At 50.5% G+C, this 19,302-nt stretch overlaps 2 protein-coding genes across 2 annotated transcripts in view; both read right to left on the bottom strand.

Annotated features, from left to right (window-relative positions):
• CCDC84 (coiled-coil domain containing 84) overlaps positions 1 to 237 on the bottom strand; it is a 4,110-nt gene extending 3,873 nt beyond the window's left edge. Inside the window, exon 1 of the mRNA XM_010575081.1 lies at positions 125 to 237. Coding sequence (XP_010573383.1) covers positions 125 to 237 — 113 coding nt within the window. The remainder of the gene's footprint in view (positions 1 to 124) is intronic.
• Positions 238 to 1,773: 1,536 nt separating this feature from the next.
• On the bottom strand, positions 1,774 to 4,664 carry FOXR1 (forkhead box R1). The gene is made up of 6 exons (XM_010575080.1): positions 4,544 to 4,664; positions 4,171 to 4,266; positions 3,427 to 3,641; positions 2,841 to 3,109; positions 2,221 to 2,453; positions 1,774 to 1,802 (listed from the first exon to the last, which is right to left on the bottom strand). The coding sequence occupies exons 1-6, from the start codon at positions 4,662 to 4,664 to the stop codon at positions 1,774 to 1,776; spliced, it is 963 nt and encodes a 320-aa protein (XP_010573382.1).
• Between the last annotated feature and the right edge of the window lie 14,638 nt (positions 4,665 to 19,302).

Raw genomic sequence — 19,302 nt, 5'->3', positions numbered from 1 at the left:
AGGCGGCAGCGGGGCGAGCCGCGGGCCCGCCGGGGTCGGCCGTAGGGCTCGGCCCGCAGTCCCAGCCCCGCTGCAGGAGGTTCAGGCTTGAGGCTCGCCAGAGAAACGCTGGCTTTTCCCTCACGGCTGGCTGGCCTTGCGCTCGGTGCCCCGGCCCTTGATGCCAAGCGGGGAGGCGCGAGCAGCGTTCTCCCCCCGGCCGGTCTGAAACGTGGCCCGGTGTCGGACTTTTCTCATTAGTTATTATGAACACTCTCTGGAGGTGCGTCCTGCGTCCCTGAGATGCACTGACCTCCCGCCTTTCGACACAGCCTGTCTGGTAGCACCGGTCGGACGTCCACCTTTGTTTCCCTGCCCATCCACAGCCCTACCAAAGTTTTAAGTGGTTTGTCATTTTTTTTCACGTTTAGTAAGAGCAGAGGGTGCTCGTGGCCTCGTCGAAGGAGAGCACCTGAACCGTAGCCCCAAGGTTGCCTCAGTGCTGCCATCCCGTGCAGCCAGGCCTTCAGTGACTGTTCACCTTAAAGCAGGTCCTGCTCACAGACAGACAGACAGTCTGTGCTGTCATGTGTGGGACTGACAGCCACCTATCTCCCTCCCTCTGACCTCTGCAGCAGCTCAGGTGATGTTAGTGCCCAGCTGTGCACACCCACCCAGTGTGGTGGTTTGCACGCTACCGTCTGAGCGCATGTGTTTAGCCTTAAGCCGAGGGATCAACTCACTTGTAACGCATCAGTTCTTTTATGCGCTCGTGAGCACATGGGTGAAAGGAGCTGATCTCCAGGGTGCACCCAGCCTGCCCTGTCGAGCAGGTTCAGATGAACTGTCCCCTGGCATCCTCTCCCTGTGGGTCAGGTCTAGGATACCCACCTGCAGTGAACTCCAGGACTTGCATCACGATTGTGTGCTGTTTGTCCCGTTGACAGGGTGCCCCAGCTCCTGCTGCACACAGGACTGATACTGGACATAACTGGACTGATCATGCTTCGATTTGAGCAACTGCTGCAGCAGCCAGGAAGAAGGTATGAAAAATCTGCTCTTCTTGAATGCTAGACACCTGCTACCTGCCTGAATTCTGGCCTGGGGACGTGATTTTCCTGCCCCTTCCTGGAGAAGCAAGTAAGTCAACAACACAACAGCAAGCTCTGACTGTGTGGTTTTTTTAATTTGTTGCACCCTTGCCTCTCCAAAGATACCTCTCTCCCTCCTCGCACTCTGCAGCACTCCCTGATTTCTGCCGAGTGAGCGTTGCAGAAATTCCAAGCAGCCTGCCCAGCAGTTATGTGGATCCTTGCCTGCTGGTTTTACAGCTGGGCAGGCACATGCAACAGCTTGGAATAACATCTGTGTGGTAGGGGCTCTTCTAACACAGCCAGCTAAAGCGTTCTCTGCTCAGCCTCTGACCTGTGGGCTGAGACCCTTTGTTAGGGGACAGATCAACCTTCTCCTGCAGCTTAACCCTCTGCACTGCAAGAACACTGCGAGAGGCAGCAGCTTGTGTGGAGGACTTTAACACAAAGTTGTAGTGGGTGCTACATGTCAAAATGCCTCTGCAACTTGAGATGTGTGCAGCTGGAGCAAAAACTTGCCTTACCAAAGGAAATGAGATTGGTCATCTTTCTCCTCAGCACCTTCTAAATTTGAGTCCTTATGTCATGATGCTTGTAATTTCCACATGTGATTCTTGGGAAGCTACCTGCAACAGCACCTGAGAAAACAAGCTTGGTTTGAAAACACATGGTACGTGTTTCAGAAGCAGGGAGCCAGAAGGAATCATAGGCCAAACAGAGTTCTCATGAGATCTGCAAAAGAGAGAGCGAGAGAGAGGAAGTCATGATAGTTACTTGGAGAGTAATGACTGCTCAGGAACTGATGCTACAGTCTCAGTTCTTACCCATATTAAACTGATAGGTATTGTATTGCTGAGCAGTGCGATACTGAACCGAAGGCTCCGTGTTTTACTGTAGCCTGGTTTGTTTCTCTCCCTGTGCTGGTTTCATTAAAGAAGGCTTCTTGGCCGGTCTCGTGATCAAGCCCTGTTTGTGGGGGTATCTCTACAGGGATCTCTGAGTGTCTGGCATCATCTCCCGGACCTAGGGCCCTGCAGTGCTGGTGGCTGCATACTGGCTTGGGTGCCCGCCCATATCCCTCCTGCTATGGGAATCTTGTAAAGTCTGACTTGCTCTGCATTTTGCAGGGCTCTGGCCCTCTGAAACGTACCTGGTTCGCTCATGCTTTGGCACACCAAATCGAGAGCCTCTCTGGGCAGGGCCTGTGCTTCCTCCTGAAACTTTCTGTGTCCTTCTGGAGTCAGTTTCCACAGGCAGGACTTGCGGTTTCCCTCACTGCACATGAAGTTGGTGGTTTTCTCAAAGCAGCTGCTGAAGCACAGGTTGTGTCGGATCGTGTTTTTCCAGCCCTCTGGGGCTGTTTGAAAAAATGGGAAGTGCTGCCTGCGGAGAGAAAAGATTTGTCCTGAGCTGAAGCACTTAGAGGCTGTGACAAATAAGAGAATACATCGTATCCGAGCAAGGGAAGGAGGAGAGGGTCCTCCCTGACCCCTGTGGTGTAAGGATGGCTGGCGCAGTCGAGCACTGTGTTTTCCTAAGGAGGATAAGACAAAACTAAAATGCCAGCTCTCGAGACTCATGGGTTTGGCTGTTGACAAAGAGGGGGAGCAGTTTTCTCAGCGGCATCTCGAGCCAAAGGCAGAGCTAAGACCCGAATGCAAGTCCCGGCTGCCACACCCCTGCTCCTCAGTAGATGATCAGAGACTCCTGTACCCCTCATTGCCCCTCTTCCCCTCATTCTGCACTAGGAGCTGGGAGAAGAGTGGGTACCGCATGAACTGGTAGATCTGCTGCACGGTCAGACTGCCACTTGTGCTGTTGCACAGGGCGAGGGTGATAAGGATGCAGTAATTAAGGGGGGGACGGGGCCAGCCTCCCTCGATTTCGGTGCTCATCTGCCTGGGGGACTTGAGCTTCACACTCTGAGGTCTGAGGACTGTTGATTTCCAAGGCATCGGCATCGTCTTGAGTTCAGGAGTTTCCGGCATCTCCTGAGGAACTGGGACATCCACATGCAAAGTGTCTTCATCCTCAGTAAGCTGGTGAGAGGAAGGAGAAAAAGGATGTGGATCTATTAGCCCTGCGTGGAATGAGGGACAGGGATACACTGCTTTGTTCTGGGGGAGGGTGGGTCTGGTGGAGCGTGTATGGAAAGCTCATGTACTTTAAATTTCAGCCTCCATCCCCGCACTTTGTACTCTCAGCCTGTTCGTCAGACGGGCTCTGTGTGTTGACTGACCCCTGCTGAAATGGGAGGCAAGAGCTCGCAGAGCTGTTGAGTGAGCTCATTTGTTCTTGCAGGATCGTTAAGCGTGCACAATGCCTAGGACTGCCCAAGCAGTTCCCTTTTTTGTACCTTTCCACCCTCGCTGGAGGATGACAGCACATCCTCCTCAGAGCAGTCCAAGTCGGAGTAGTCGCAGGATGTGTTCGGAGAGGAGGGTTCTGTGGCACCACCAGTCAAGGCCTTCAGGCTGTTGGATCTGGCCGGGTCTACACCAGGAGTCCTGGGGATAGGGCAGACCAGGCTGGGGTTTACCCACATCCACAGGTGGGGCTGAACACCAGGTTCTAAGGAGAAAGAGAAATGTCACCCTGTGGGTCCTACCTGAGGACCATTTCTAGACCCTGCTGTCCAGAGGCAGGCTGGGGAAGCTCTAATGCAACACAGATCCCAAGGCAAAGGTCCCCAGTTACCTTCTCATCCCTCTAAAGAGTGTTTTATTTCCTGTTCTGCATACAGCGTGCATGTCTGTGTGTTCTTGCACTGCTGCGGCCAGCCCAAACAATGGCGTTCAGATCTGAAATTTTACTTTCTTTTTCCCCTGTAAAGCCAGAAGAGTGTAAATCACTCCCTTCAGTCCTCCTTTCCCAAGTTTATCTACCCAAAAGGTTGTGTTTGGAGGGAAGTGCGTCTGCAGGCAGAGCTATGGGATTATATCCTTGTCCTTGAGCAATGGGCTTCAGCTTTTCCTAAATAAGCATAGAAAAATTCCAGTCTGGACACAGATGTTCTGGCTGGCAAAAGAAAAGCCCCTTTCCCAGGCCATTCCCTGAAACACTGCTGGCCTCTGTAGGTAATACCAGATCCCAGATTTACCCCTGGCATCTGGCAGTGCCCCCGGCAGCGAGCACCCGTGTGCTGAGGGGTCAGCTTGCCACTTCAGCATGTGATGGCGCAGGGTCTGGTCAGGAGCTGGTGGTAGACATGGGGAGCCCAGAGACACTGTGGCTAGCTTGTATTTTTTGCATTAGCCTCATTTGCTATAAGCTGCATACTTACTTTATATGTAATTGCAGACACTTCTAAGGTGATCTGATCCCATTTAAACATAAAGAAAATGGGCTTTTTGTTAACTTCCAGACAGGAACTTACTATTTACCAGATTTTTCAATTTTCACCTGAGTTTTGGAGATGGGAATCTTTTTAAAAGGAAGCCAAGTCAATCAAGCAAGACCTCTGAGGCCCTTACCTTGCAGAAACTCTTCAGCAGTGACAGTGAGTTTGAGCTCCTCTGCCATATCCCAGTCCTCAAGGCCGTTTTGTAAGTGCAGGCTTTCCCAAAATGACTTGTTTTGAAAACTCAAGTACATACTCTTTGTATGGCAAAGTAATCTCCGGGTGCTGAGCGCAGCGGGATCTGCGAGGGTGGCACAAAGAATCCACCGAGCTTGAAGTGCTCTGTGTGCTGAGAGGGTTGATTTTGTATTTTTTTTAAAAAGGATACCACACAGGTGGGTGAAAGGCTCTGCTTCACACTTCTAAATACCTATTAAAGCCCCCTCCTGTGAGTAAATGGTCCATATTGGGGGAGAAAGCGAGCTGATTGAGAATAAGATAGGTGGCAACACGTAGGCTCTGTTTTCTGCCCATTTACTTTGCTAGAGCCTTGGTAAATGAGCTATTCTTGTGTTCATTAGGCTAACATATTTTTTTTTCCACTTCTGATAAAATCGCAGCATTATCTACACTCTGTAGCAGACTTCCCTGACCTGAGAACCCAAACATCTCTGGAAGCAGGATGGATCTATGCGGGATGCACGGTGTGCTCAGGATGTGTTTGCAGGTACTGGGGAGCTCCCTCATCCTGCTTGCCTGGAAGTAGCCAGTTTTAAGACTGAAAACTGCTTTAGATCAGCCCAGGCAAAATTCTGAGGGGGTACCACAATGGGGGAAAAGGAGCTAGGTTAAGCAGATGCTGGGCGTGCTTTCCCAGTGTGTCTCTTAGAAACTTTTTGTGCAGCTTGAAGACGCAATCTAAATTCTGCGCCTTCCTGGATCGCTTTTGTTTGTTCGACTATACCTTTCATGCAGGACCCCTGCCTCATCTGCCCCAGGTATTACAAAGGAAGCGATGTGGTTTGTGCTGTTCAGGGGTGGTTGTAACACATGCTCATCCTATTCGCCCACTCTCCATCACTCTTCTGCTCAGGGGGCAGGGGAGGTAGGTGGCATGGGTGGAAATGGAGTAGCTACAAATCAAAATCCAAACCTTGGCTTAGTACCAGCAGGCAATTAGATTTCAGACTCTCTACATATGTTGACCATTTTGTAGGAGGACGCAGGTTATGCTCGTAGCGGAGGAGTGCATCAGGGACTTGCTGCCAGTCTGTTGCAGGGAGACGGACAGAAAGAGGCTGGTTTTGGCAATTGCTGGAAGAGATTGCACTGTAACGTTAGCGTCATGGTGTTGGGAGAATCTTGGCTTAAAAGTTAATTCCGTGACCCTTGCACCAAAAGGTTTGGCTTCAAGTTGTTTGTTTTTTCTCTGCATGATGAAAGAAAAGGATAAAGTGCTTTTCCCCACTGCAGGCTTGCTCTGCAGTCCTTTGGGCCAAATGTTCCTGCACTGTTTGCTGTCACCGTTCTCACCCTTTGTGTATTTGCGTCTTTTGAGATGGGCTGTTGAAAAATAAGTCAAACACCAAACCAAGATTTTCTTGGAAAGGTAACCTTCAAAGGGCAGAGGAGGATCTGGCATGCTCGGTTTTGTCTCTTCAATAAAAGCAGGCACAATAGTTTGTACTGTGTTAAGGTTTGCTTAGTTCTTGTTAGGCATTCCACAGACATCAAGTCAGTATGGTTTTGCTTTTGCTAGATGCAACAGACTACAGTCACCTAGCTTTTTCCACCCTCGTGTGACAAAGTTCAGTCATTAGCAGAGATGACATGCTCCCTGTCAGATTCCTCAGGTGTGAGCAGAACCTGCTTGGTTGGCTGCTTTCCTCAAAAAAGTCTGAGCACACCCCAATCAAAACCCTTTCCCTGTCCTGAAACTGGAGCCTGGTATTTGACTTGGGATGTGTTGCAAACAATCCAGCTACTATAGTTTAATAATTTACCACATATCGCTCGACCTGTCGCACCACAAAGTTGCTTTCCCCTTTCTATCCAGAGTGAAACTCTCGCACAGTTGTGTAGGCATCAGCTGAGGCATAGTAATTCATTAAGCCTGTGATTGTCTACGTGCACCCTCAATTGATGCCTCACCTACCCACATAACCTTTGGTACTTCAACAGTAAACTTGCACAAGAGTGCTAGACTGGATGCAGTTATGTTAATAACCTTAGACCAACGTGAGTATTTCTGGGGGGAAAAGAAGTCCTGCGATAGCTAGACCTTGTGTGCAGATGAAGTATCTTGACCTGCTTGCCCTTCAGCCAGGCATGGCTTTTGAAAAGCAAGCTGGGCAACATCTGAGGCACCGATATGGATAAAAGACTAATATTTGGGGGTGGACTTGTCCGCGGGAAGGACTTCGTTCTCGGTGCTGCTTTCCAGGATCCATCCTGGGAAAGAGCAGCCTGGCAGAGCTGGAAGAGGATAACCGGCCTCTGTGGCTTGGCCACAAGAGGCCGTGTGAGCTGGCATTTTGCAGGGAGCAATTGAATTCACCTGTAGCCAGTTCAGAGCCGGTGCCCCCGGAGTTAGGTGGGGGCTATCCAGCAAAAGCTACTACAGAGCAATAAAGGAGATGAGAAACAGCTGCAGACCTTCTAGGGCTGCTAGCAGCAGCTGGCTGCAGCTGATCAGAGATTCCTTTCTCCCGTCTTCCCCAGGTTTCTGTATCCTCAGAGAAGGCTGTACTGGTCTGTGGAACGGGTAAGTAATACGAGGGGAGGGAAGGGGTAGGACATAACATAATATGATCTAGTGCTCCACCCCGAGAAGCCCTGAACAGTTGTACTTAGACCCTCCCCAAAGATGCAAAAAGAGCTTGCTAATATTTCCTGCCTCTGCTGCAGGGATGGGAAGCATTCCCCCATGTGATAACGTTTACCTCTTACTGGTAGAGATTTGAGGCACTGCTCTAACACAAACAGGTAAAGCAGGGAAATGAGCCCTGTGGTCTGCCCAGTCCATGTAATGAAGCTAGCAAAACTGGAAACAGAAGTGTTGGTTTCCATCTTAAAGCCTAAGAATGTTTTAAATATGTATGGTTGCAACCATGGACATTTCCCTTAAGTCTAGGAAAAGGCTAAAGTGCCTTAATTTTGCCTTTGGCCATTCAGTTGCTGAATCCTAGTCCCATCGCTTTGTATACTGTGTGTTCTGGGTGGAAGCATCATAACCCCTGAGCTCTGTCTTGCTACCCCTGCTTACCCAGGGGAGCAGGATCTCGATCAGACTGATAGAGCCAATTTCGGGCAAGTAAAAATCTAGGACTGCTGATTCCTTATGCCCTATGGTTTAACCAGAAGCTCACGCTTGCATCCTAAAGCCATTTCATTTTTCTTTCAGTCCCCCTTTAGCTTTGGAAGGTGAAACAGAAGTTAGAAGAGAACCTGCTGACACGTGCAGAAGGCCAAAGTAGCCAGCATCTCTATCTGCATCATGAAAGGAGCTGAAAATGTAGAGAGGTGACAAGCTGAAGGTGTCTTGGCTCAGGACATCTGGATTCTGGAAAGCCAGCTCTCAGGTGAGCATTACCTGCATGGAAGCCAATTGATGGGTTAGTTTTACGGAAAACCAGTCTCGCCTACTCCCACACACCTCATAACCACAAGAACTACAGGGAAGCTTTGTAAGCATACAGGTTGGGGTCAGGGGGCAAGCGCAGTTCTCTTTCCTTGCTGATTCCCATCTCCTGGCCTTTCAGATTAAGACTTGTTTGCAAATCGAGAGAAAAGACATTTCAGATTCGAGGCATAACTGCAAGCGTGCTCCACTGCTTCTCAGGGTGTCTGACTTTTGCATGTGCATTTCTGCGTGTGTGTGGAAGGTGTGGGTAAGTGTCTTTGGCCAGGCTTACGGCTTCACGTGAACGTGCTGTGTGAGGTCTTCTTGGCAAGCCAGAGAAACTAGATTTGCTCCTGTTTCTGAAAGATGTTAGATCCGAGCTCACTCTCTCCCCTCGAGACAGGGGAGCTCTGTAACTTGGCTTCTGACTCAGAGTTGTTATTCAAGTCTGGCTCAAATGGCTCTTGTATTCCACACCTCCTGAAAGCTTTGAGTTTGTACAGTGTGACATCTGCTTGTCTGTGGTGATATGAGGGTATCATCTCTTGTCTCGGCTTTGCCCAGCTGATGGTGTTGGTATAGAAGCAAGCTCAGTGGACTTGGCAGGGGATCTGGGCTCATGGATACTGGTCATGCCAATCAACTGTGGTTTTCATATGTGTGTGTATGTGTGTATATGTCTTTTTTTTTTTTCTGGTGGTAGAACAGAGATTAATTTCCAATTAAGTAATTGGTACTTTTCCCCACCTTCCTAGTACGGGGTGTACAGTAGGTGCCTGGCTTGTCCTCACACAGTGCCACTCGTGCTGTGGTGGCATTGCTTCAATTCCCCATGCCACAGCAAGTGGCTGACGCTGTGAGTGTAATGTAGAAAGAGCTCCCGGGATTTGCGTGGGCCAGGGTTAAAAACGGTCCTCTTTATTAAAGAGAGGCAGTGGGGAAAGTACAGACGAGCAGCGAGCGAGGGAACACAAGGCAGAGAGAAGGCTGTGGCTGGTGAGAGGTGGTTGCTCTGTCAGCACTGGACCGGGGGCTGTGTCAAAGTGCCTGGTTAATCCTGTGGATGCCTGGTGTGTCTCCATCGGTGCTGTGGGTAGATGCTGCTGCCACTGTAGCTGTTCATAGCCTCCTCAGGACGTGAGAACACAACAGACGTACTTGATGAGCATTACAGCCTTTTTTATTAGCCATATTCTATTCTCTCTGAACAGATATACTATTTTTCTGGTGGGGGAAAGGCAGCCTCTTACCCCCCACATCCTCAAATTCTGTGAAGTTGCAGTAAAAGAGCTGAACTCAGGTCTCTGCCCCTCCTCCCTGATTTTTAAAACCACTTCAAAGGTGAGCTGGCGGACGATTGAAGCGACTGGTTCTGCCGGGCTCGCCGCCGCTCACCTTTCGTGCCGCTCCCCCACGGAACAAAGAGCAGCGCTTCCCTTTGATTTCCCCCTTTGAAAGCCATAGGGGACAGAGTCTGAAACGCTCTGCAACTTTTTTGGCGACTCTGCTCCTGTACCTTCCTGAAGCGCTGGGTGGATCAGGACAGGGCTCCAGGGAGGAGACCTTGCTTGCGGTTAAATTAGCTGTCAGTGCAGGCTGGCTGACGGGATGGTTCATCCCTCCTGGGTGTCGCAGCTGGAATCCCCCCCAGCTTTGCAGGGAGGGCAAGCTAATGCATGCAGCAAGGGGAGGAAGGAGCCATACAGCATCTCAGAGTCAGTGGCTTCGACCAACACATGCTGGGGTCCCAGAGCCCAGCCTGGCTGCTCCTCACCTGCAGTAGGTGCCACCTCCTGGTTCAGCTGCTGCCCAAGGGAGGAGTCTGCCCTATTCTCCATTTTGCGTGCTTTCTACCAAGAAGAGAGCAGAGCACGTGCTGCCAGTCTCCTCCCAGGTGGGAAGGGGAAAACCAGTGAGTGCGTGTGCTGCAGCCAGTGCCCAAGGCACAGTCTGCTCACTGTCTCTGCAAGGGACACTTCTTGTCACAAGTGTGGGGCTGGATGGAGGGCAGTGTAGGAAAGCAGGGCTTGTCTTTGTGATGTGAGTTTCCAGGCCTTCTTCTGGGCTTGAGATGTTTGCAGAGCTTTAACACGTAAGGCTGTCATTTGCAAGCAGACAGTGCTTGCAGGCCATCCCCGTGTCATGTGAAGGGGGTGAAGACCACCTAGTACTGAACCAACAACCCCACCTAAGTGTCCCAGAGCTCTCTTATCGAAATACAGACAGAGCTTGTCTCAGCTCAGCTCGTGAGATGACAAGATTGTGGCTTGCAGCAGTGCAGCTGCACGGCCAGCACACATGCAGTATTTAGTGAAAAGTGATGCAGGTCATGGCTGCGATGCTCAGAAACAGTGGGACGCTGACTCGGTGCAGGGAGCGCGGTAATAAAGCAGTAGCAATTGGTTGTGTTGAAGGAAGTACCAGATGACAGATTAGGGCTAAGGTTAATAAATCTGATCTCTGTTATGCTGGCGAGACTCGTCATGTTTTATAGCCGGTGTCGCTCTTGTATGTGTTGCGGAGCTGCAGAATTGAGAGGAAACCTCCTCTTGCCTGCTGGTTCATGGCCAGGCTGGATGCCTGTACGTAGCTTCTTATGGGACAGTGCTGAAAATCTAAATGTGTGTGTGTGCGTTCACCCCTCAGCCCCTGGGTATGAGAACTGATGCTGGAATCACATTCAGCTGCTTATAGCAGACTGACCCATGTATCGGGGCATGAGCCTTTGCGTGAGACCACTCTGTGTGATTCAGCCTCACTCGTCCTGCTAGTGGAGAGTCACTGAGTTCAGGAGGACCATGTCACTGAAAGTTTAGTCTTAAAAAAAAAAACAAAAAAAAACAAACAAAAAACACAACCCTCTTCTTGTTACTGCCGCTTGGAACAGGGATGTTGTGTCTTTAAGGCACCCCCTTCTCATTCCCCTAATACCTCAAGGCCTCCAAGTGATTCTGGAGGAGAGGATCAGTGCAGGAGTTTAAGGCATCTTTCCCTGCCCTGCTGCACTGCTCACTTACTGCTCTGAAGGCTGTGCTTTGCCATTTCCATGGAAACCATTAGTTGCTAAGCAACTGGAGCATCATCTGTGCTGAGCCCTCGCATCTAATTATCCCATCACAGTGGCTGAGAGGGGCTGGGGGGGGATTAACTCCTCTACCATGGCAGATCCATTGACAACACTTTAGTCACATTTAAAGGGACATCGTCTCCCTTCTGTCACACTTAACGACACTCTCTTTCTCGGGCAATTACTTGGTTTTCTTGCATCATTGGACTATGAGGAGGGATACGGGTTTCTGCGAGCAGCAGAGACCCCGTCTGTGTTCATGGCACGCGCGCGTGGAGCTCTGCTGGGAGCTCTTCTTTCTGTCCAAGTTATGCAGGGTGCACTTAGCTGTATGTTTGGATCATGCAGTCCTTGCCTTGCGGACTCTGTCCAGGCCATACTTTTAGTCCTCCGTATGTCTCCTTTGTGTTACCATCACCTCAATGCTGCACTTATGTTATTCTCTCTGTCCCAAGAGCCTAATGTCAAGTCTGCTCTGTGAATTGTTGCTAATTTTCCAGAACTCAGCAATGGAAGAGGTGGGCAGCTCACTGTCTTCGGTCTGTCTGCAAACTAAAACAAACATTGCATAGCTTGATATTCAGTTCAGTATTGCCTTACCGTTTGCTACTGGGAGGGCTAGAGGTTGTCTTCCAGGAGCACTGAAAGTCTGAGGCATAAAGTAGCAACTAAGGAAAATCTCATTTCCCAGACCTCTCTAAGTGGACAAAGCCACCAGCTGACTGGGGAATTTTGAACATTCAGATGAAGTAGTCTGTCTGAGAGCTGATTCTGATTTTGAGTTTACAAATCCAAGGTCGATGTTGCGCAGGACTCCGTCTCCCCACCGTGATAGACTGCATCTGGGTGAGGTTCCCGGAGTCTGGAGGAGAATGGTAGCAGTTTGAGTTACCTTTAGACAAATGCCTGAGCTTTATGAAAACCTGACTGCACCAAGGTCCATGCTTGGGTGAATTGTATCAGCTTCTTTCCTGCTCCGATCTGGCTGGATACGGAAGAATTTCTCAGTTTTCACTTAGCGGCTGGATCACTGAGAATGGGGAGGTTGGTTAGAAAGTTCCCCCACCTGCCTTTTTTTTTTTTTTTTTTTTTTTTTTTTTTTTTACTGCCTAGGTCTGTGAACCAGCTGAGTGTTAGTGCAAAGCTGCCTGGCAGTGATTGCATAAATAGTGAAGACAGAGCTTCTTCAGCAGGAGGGTGGCCCATCCTTACCTTTGAAAACAAGAGAATCCCTAATACCTCTCCAAATTGCCGTTGTTTCTGTGTCCACCCTTGAACTGTAATGTCTTTCGCTGCAGCCAAAGCCTGCAGGCACTATCCAGCCCTGGCAATATGTTGTGCCAACCTGTTAGCAGTGCTTCCACCCCTCTCCATTGGCACGGGACCAGGGCCTGCAGCTCTCTGAGTGATCGGGGGGGCTAGGTGGGATGGGGTAACTTGGGAAGATGGAGCAGATGCCCCCCGTCTTGCTCTCAGGGTAGACTGCTGCTGATGATGATTATTATTATTAGGGCTCTTGTAATGGTCTTGGGGAGGACAGGTGGAGGAGAGGGACATATTTTTTCGTGAATATGGGAAATGTAATTAAAGCCCACATGTTAATTAAGAGCTGGAGGGGAGAAATAGATGGATTTCTGCCTGAAGTCTCATTGGCATTGGCAGTTGGGCGCTTTGCATGATGCTAATAGACAAGGAAGAAAGGCTTTGGAGGAGAAGCATGGAAGATGGAAGTATTGCGCAGAGGTTCCTGTGGCTTGGAGGAAAAACTTTGTTCTCTCCAGTCGAGGTTGGGAAACTGAAAAGAGGAAGGGCATCCACAGCCTTTTGCTTTCGGTCCTTTGGTGTAAATTGGCCCTGTCGAGGCTCATGGGGAGATGGTCCAGGCTGGATGACCCACATGTGTTTCTCTCTGGCCTGCCTGGGCATGTCCTTGTTCCCTGCATGGGGATTTTCAGTCCCAAGAGTGTTAGACCAGCACACTTATCCTCTTAAAAGAAGTGGATATGAGAAAGTTCCTGAGCTTCCACTGCCCCGTCGATGGTGGGCATCCCAGCTGAGCCCAAGTCTCATGCAGCTCCTGAGACGGAAAGTGAGAATATCTCATAGCTGCATGCAGATCAGGGCAGCTGAAACCTGCTCATCTGCCCCTCTGGAAATGTGTGAGAATGCTAATCAGGTGCAGGTCTCTGGTGGTTTTGGATGCTCTAATAAGGAATTTAGTGCTTGCTTTTTTCTCGTGGGTCAGGAGTCAACAAGATTACAGCTCTGCTGCTTTGACTGGCTGGTGAATGTCAGAGCAGGCATAATGGGAGGATCTCGTAGGTTTGGATCTCGGACTCTTTCTGTGTGCAACAGAACTGCAGAAGTGCATTGGGAAATGATATCTGCCCTGTTCATAGTGAGGCATTAACGTATTTAACATGGGGATCCTCCGCTCCTTCAGCTGTGCCTGTACCCCATTACCATGGGTCTGAAGAAGGGAAAAGTTGCTGGCCTCTACATGTGCTTCATGGGCAGCTGAAGCACCATATGGGAACCAGGGTGGAAATGAGTGGAGGGGGTGTGAGTGTAGGGGAGTCTGATGTACCTGCTTACAAGAGGGTACTGCAACATCTGAATGGGTCTGTGAGAAAAGAGGGTAGTGGTCTGTGTGCACGTGATGCTGTTTGGGGGAGTAGAGGATGACTCTGCTTCTTTGCAAAAGTGAGAAGAAGGTTGTCTGCACACAGAAATTAAGAGAACTGTTCAAAATGTAGTTTACCATTTGTTGGGGGCTCGCAGGGATGGGGGGAAGCAAATGTGCCAGCCTCTGACTCACGCACAAGGTCCCAGAGTCAGGAAAGAGTAATCTAAAAGCTGCTTGAGCCATGTGCTGAATGTTAATGAGGCAGGCAGGGCTCACAAAAATGCTGCAGCCCAGCTCCTGCCGCCCAGCTTTGCTACCAGTGCGGCTGCTTCCCTGAAAAGAGCAAAAGGGCTTGTGCTGGCAGAGCATGCCTGCGGACTTGAGCGTTGGTGGCTTGGAGAGCAAGGCAGCCTGGGAGTTTTGCAGAGCAGAACAGTTTGCCTGCCTCCTTGCTCCGTCCACAAGATAGGTGGAAAGCTCCCTTTGCACCTGCAGGTTTACTCGGTGGAGAACGGCACCCCTCTATTTGAGCAGAGTGTGGCAACAGGCAGAACCAGGGCAGCACTCGAGGAAGAGCATCACAGCTCTTGTCCATGGAGCAGGATGCGTTTTGTTTGTAAGATTGTCCGTGTCTGTCCTGGTGGATGAACACTGCTGGTGCAGCACATGTAACTGCAGGTACACAGTGCCGTCGCACAGTGGTTGGGACAAAGAAGAAATTGAAGTGAGGGAGGGAATTTACGAAGATGGAAAGTCACTTCCGAAGTTGGAATTTGGCCAAGACACTGAATTGAGCAGCCCAACTTCCAGAAAATGTCAAGGGATTTGTAACGGCTTGTTTGAAATATGGTGCTTGAGGTATTGCAGTTCCTCCCACGTGGCTGGGTGGGTGGGTGGGTTTCCCGGCTATCAGATGGCCAGCAGCGTTTGCAGTTTGCTCCTTGACCTGCAAGTGGAACTGGGGAATGTCTCGCTCTGTCTGCTAGTTTATACTGCATCCTTGCTCTTCTGCTTCACTCTCGCGTGCTCTTTCTCGCTTTTCTTTTCATTTCCTTTTGGCATCTCGGGGCTTAAAGTGTTTCCAAGAAGAACTGAAGTTGGGAGAGCAGCAGCTGAGGAAGCTTGCCAAATGCTCTACATTGGTTGACAGCTCTTCTTAAAACCAGATGGTTACTAATTAAAAGGAGTCAAGTGAGGAGGCTGCATTGGCCTTTCTATTTTTTTTTTCTTCTTCTTCTTCATCTGAAGACAAGATTTCATGACCTTGGGGGAAGATCATCTTCCTCTCTTTGCAGGGATGTCCTCTTCCAGTGCTTGTAGTCAGTGGTGATCCCAGTGCTATCTGCTGGGTGCAGGATCTTTCTGAAGAAGCAGGCTCACTGTTTGCTCTAAGCCCAAGGTAGCTGCCATGGGAGGTAGGACAGAAATGCAGTTGTAAAAAGGAAACAGAAAGCGGGAGAGGAATTTGAAATATTGGGAAGACGCCTTCTCCCAGATCTTCTGCGGGTCCTTTCCTTGAAGCCTTATATTATCAGTAGCAACAAGCCTGACATTGTTGTGCTGCCCTTTTGCCGAGTCTTGCCATCCTTGGGGATCTTCTTGTTCCTCAGCCTGCTGCACCTTTCACGCAGAGGGGTACTTGAAACATGGCCACTTTTGGGCCACCCGTGTGCACGTGGGCTGCTCCACATGGCTTTTCTCCTTGGTACTGGGAGCTGGATGGCTGGGAAGATGAAGGGCGAGCACAGCATGTTTCTCTCTTTATTTTCAAGAACATTTGGCTTCTAGAGCCAATTTTAACAGATGCACTGTCAACGCTTAACGGTTCAACCTCATGTGGAAGAACTGTGTATGAGGAAAAATGTATTGGCAGTAACAAACACCTCCCACTCGAATTCGCGTCCAAGAAAAGTGTAGCAGCTTTGTCTCAATTAACTTCCGGAGATGTGGTCCTCCACAGGCTCCCCTTGCTGAAATCTCGCTCCTTCCTCCTGTTGGCATTGCTGCTGCATGGCTGGATTTTGGGAGACTTGAACCAGGGCAGCCAGTCGTTTCTTCCACTCAGGATTCCCAATAGGAATACACTTTGGTACTAGACCCCTGATAATTTTGCTGCTAGATCATGCTTGAGAGTTTCAGAGATGAGCTTAGCCCTGCTCTAGGCAGTCCTGCCTCATGCTGTTCAGTCCATTTTCTTTCTGCCCTGTACACATGCTCTGGAGACACAAGTCTTCTGTGCCAGACTTTCAGAGACTCTTAGGCAGGAGCCACTCTACATATTGCAAAGAGTCCAAACAGGCATCTCAAACCTCACTCTGCTTTTGAATGGGAGAAGCTGTAACGAGTGCCTCAATCAAAGGGTGTCTATACAGGTTGTGCCAAATGCAGTCCAGCCCCCATAGAGATGTCTTTTCTGGTTCCAGTTGGAAAGTGTGCCTTTCTTGAAACCTGGGTTCCAGTTAGGAATGACCATCTGGTTACATCTTGTATTTTGGGGCTGGTGCAGCCTTCTGGCAGGGCACTATGGTACTGGGGATGTGCTGGGGACTGACAGGGCTGTCCCTCTGCTCCTCCCTAGATCAGGCCAACGTGCAGCTTTCTCTGCCGGGATATTGCTGCCAGGTAGAGGATGGCAGGTTTGTGCGGGAGCTGCTGGCACCACCTGTGGCTCCTCATACTGCTGGCCCTGCAGAGCAAACGTGGGCAGAGGAGGCTCTTTTACCCTTGGGAGGCTTCTCTTCTTGGTGGGCTCCCTGGGAGCTGGAGAGTGCTGCTGACCTGGGCTCTCTGTCCTTTTGTGTCCCCGACAGCACAGCGCAAATCCACATCTGCATGATGCCGATGAAGCATCGTCTCCCTGTCATGAAATATTCATGCCTGTCTCCAAAAGGGCTCCAGCACGGCAAATCTATGCGTCCCTCCCGTGCCTGACACCCCCCCCCCCCCGCACACAGGCAATCTGTGCTGCAGAGGGGGTGGCTGTGGGCTCTGCTGTGAGGTCAAGCCAGATCCAGGCAGCTGATCTCTGCCTTTGAGGAAATAAAATAGAGCAGAAAAGAAGTAGCAAAACCCCAGGAGGTGCTTTTGAGACTTAACCCTTTCCAGGCTGGGAAGCACCGACAGAGAAGGCGTGCAGTGAACAGCATGAGCAGTGCAGGGACAGCTGGATCTAGAGAGCAGCTGAGGTGCTGTAGTCCTTTCTCAGGCTGGGAAGATTGTTCCCAAGCCTGGGAACCCTGCTGGAACAGGCTCTGCTGCTCTTGGATGTGCTGGTCTAAATCCATCTGATGCAAGGTGCTGTGCTTCTCCTGGCTGTATTGAAAGCCGCCTTGATTTCACTGTAAGCGCTCCGCAAAGCGCGAGTCCTTGCTAGAATGTCACAGAGGAGTACCCTGTTTCCCCTGTGGGTGGAGGAGCATAAATCTTGGGTCTTGTGAGTTACTTCTCTTTGATTTTTTTTTTTATGTTCAGGGCATTTTTGAGCCTCCTCCTCGTTTACGGTTAAGATGTCAGACAGTGAAAGTAATATATTGCATCAATTATAGGGAGACTGCTCCACTCAGGAAAGTTGCTGGGCTGGGCGTGGTGGCGGTAGGACTCCCTCAGTGACCTCTATGAGCCCTGTTGTGCTGCAGGGACCTTGCCTCACTGGGTGACTCTGGAGCAGAGCAAACTGCTGCAAAGGGAGCTCTCTGGGCAGGCATTAAGGTGAGGAGGGCATCAGGTACTCGGGCATGCAGTGCAAGTGGTGTTTGAGCGGCCTGGCTTGGCCGGTGGATGCAACTGGTTCGTTAGTCCCTGCCTGTTCATCCCCTTGATAATCCGATTTGCATTCCCTTTTCTTCCCCTGGATCCTGCTGTTACCATGGGAACTGTGTTCACAGTTGCGTTTCATTGGCTTCTGGAAAAACTCCTTTCTCCCTTTCCCCCTGTCTCATTCCCCTTTTCCAGCTTGGACAGGGAGCTGTGGCTGTCAGAGGATGGGGAAGCTTGCAAGGCTTCTGATAACTGGAATGAAGGCAACGGTTGGAGGGAGGAATTGGGGAAATATGGCAAGACCGTGAGGGATGAAGTAATTCTGCTTATGTGGTCTTTAGCTTGGTCTTTTCTGTGTCCTGCAGCTATGAAAGGGAGTCCTGGACACCTACTGTCCACGAGCCTGCTCGCTTACCCCAAGGGTCTCTCCTGCTTTGAGTCCACTGTTGTCTCTGGTGGCCTGGGAAGCCAGCACCAGGGTGGTACATACTGTGCTCTTTGTTATAGCTAAGGGATTTTCCTGCCTGTTTCTGCAAAGACCAAGTCGGTGTTGTGACTGCTGTATGGTTGAGAGACAATAAGGGGGGAGACACTGCTCCAGGCTTTTGTGCTATCACCTTCTTGCTGCCTTTTGCTTTGTCCAAGAAAATTGTGCTTTGGCCTGGTAGATTAAGAGTGCGTGCAGAAAGTCGCAAACAATTGCGATACTACATCTTAATGAATTCTCATTTGTCGGCTTCTTTGTTCCTTAATTAACTGTGCCTTGGTGTTTTCTGAGAGGTTGCATTTGAAGGAGGAAGGGGCAGTGGCGGACATGTTCCCCAAGCCCCTTCTTAGGAGGGTTCTCCTTCTGTTACTCAGCCCCATATGTAGTGGGGCTAGCAGCTAGGTTGCTTCAGCCTTACCACTCTGGCCTCTGCTCTTCCTCACCCTGTCTAGTCACACTGCTGGAGAGCCAACAGGGCTTTGGCAACCTCCCTCCATCTCTGCCCATCTAAACCCAGTTCCTGCCTCTGTTTTTGTCCTGGCCAAGCACCTCGGCACCTGGCTGACCTCATTAGCCATGGCCAGGCCAACCTCTGTATTTGGTGCTCGGGCTCTGCCAGCCTTTGCTGCCAGACCTGCAACATTCCTGCAACCCCTTGCGTTGCCTTCCACCTGTGGGAGAGGATTTTGATGCTTGGCTCTCAGCGTCTATGCCATATAAATACGGCAGTTGTGAAGTGCATTAAGGTACCTGTTACACAGATATTCAGGAAGGGCTGTCTGTGCAGGAAGGCGTGATTTAATGGTTCAGGTGCCAGCTGTAAGCCACTGCTGCTGGCGGGGATGGAGGGTTCGTTTAGCTCTTCGTATTCTAGCGCAGGGGCGAGGATGTATTGCCTGCTGCGGAAATCCATTTCCTCGCTTCTGCGCCTGGATGTTAAAGCTCCGTTTGGCATCTTTCGCTGGAGCCATGGTTTCTTCTTTTCCTCTTAATTAAAACATCCCCTTCTGCTGTGCGCACATGCCGCTATTCTGCCGTGCATCGCCCTGGAGATAGCTGCATCTCCTTTGCATCGTCTGAGAGTGAAAACAGGGTAAATACAACAAGGCAACGTGTTTTCTAGTGTTTCTCGTCCCAGCTCTGGTGCTGCATCTCGGCGTGGGGCGTACAGAGGGAGAATCTGGCCGCCGTTGGCGCAGCCCCCCTCTCCCTGGCTGGAGGAGGAGAGCGGGACGCCTGCGCCGCCGCGGCGGGAGCCCCTGGGTGCCCCGGGAGGAGCCGGGCCGGGCCGTCACCGCCGTGCCCTGCTCCCCCGTCTGCTCTGCTCTGCTCTG

Source organism: Haliaeetus leucocephalus, unplaced genomic scaffold (assembly GCF_000737465.1).
Source record: "Haliaeetus leucocephalus isolate CR32 unplaced genomic scaffold, Haliaeetus_leucocephalus-4.0 Scaffold450, whole genome shotgun sequence".
NCBI lineage: Eukaryota > Metazoa > Chordata > Aves > Accipitriformes > Accipitridae > Haliaeetus > Haliaeetus leucocephalus.
Note: the sequence above shows the minus strand (reverse complement) of the source record. Positions and strands in the feature narration are given on the sequence as shown.

Bases quoted from the DNA above. Each gene is read 5' to 3' on its own strand.
- FOXR1 (XM_010575080.1), bottom strand. From the start codon at position 4,664: ATGTACTTGAGTTTTCAAAACAAGTCATTTTGGGAAAGCCTGCACTTA. The intron at 3,642-4,170 runs GTAAATCTGGGA...CTTTCTCCTTAG, and splicing joins GGCACTGCCAGATGCCAGGG to AACCTGGTGTTCAGCCCCAC. The intron at 2,454-2,840 runs GTACCCACTCTT...TTCTCTCCGCAG, and splicing joins CAGATCTACCAGTTCATGCG to GCAGCACTTCCCATTTTTTC.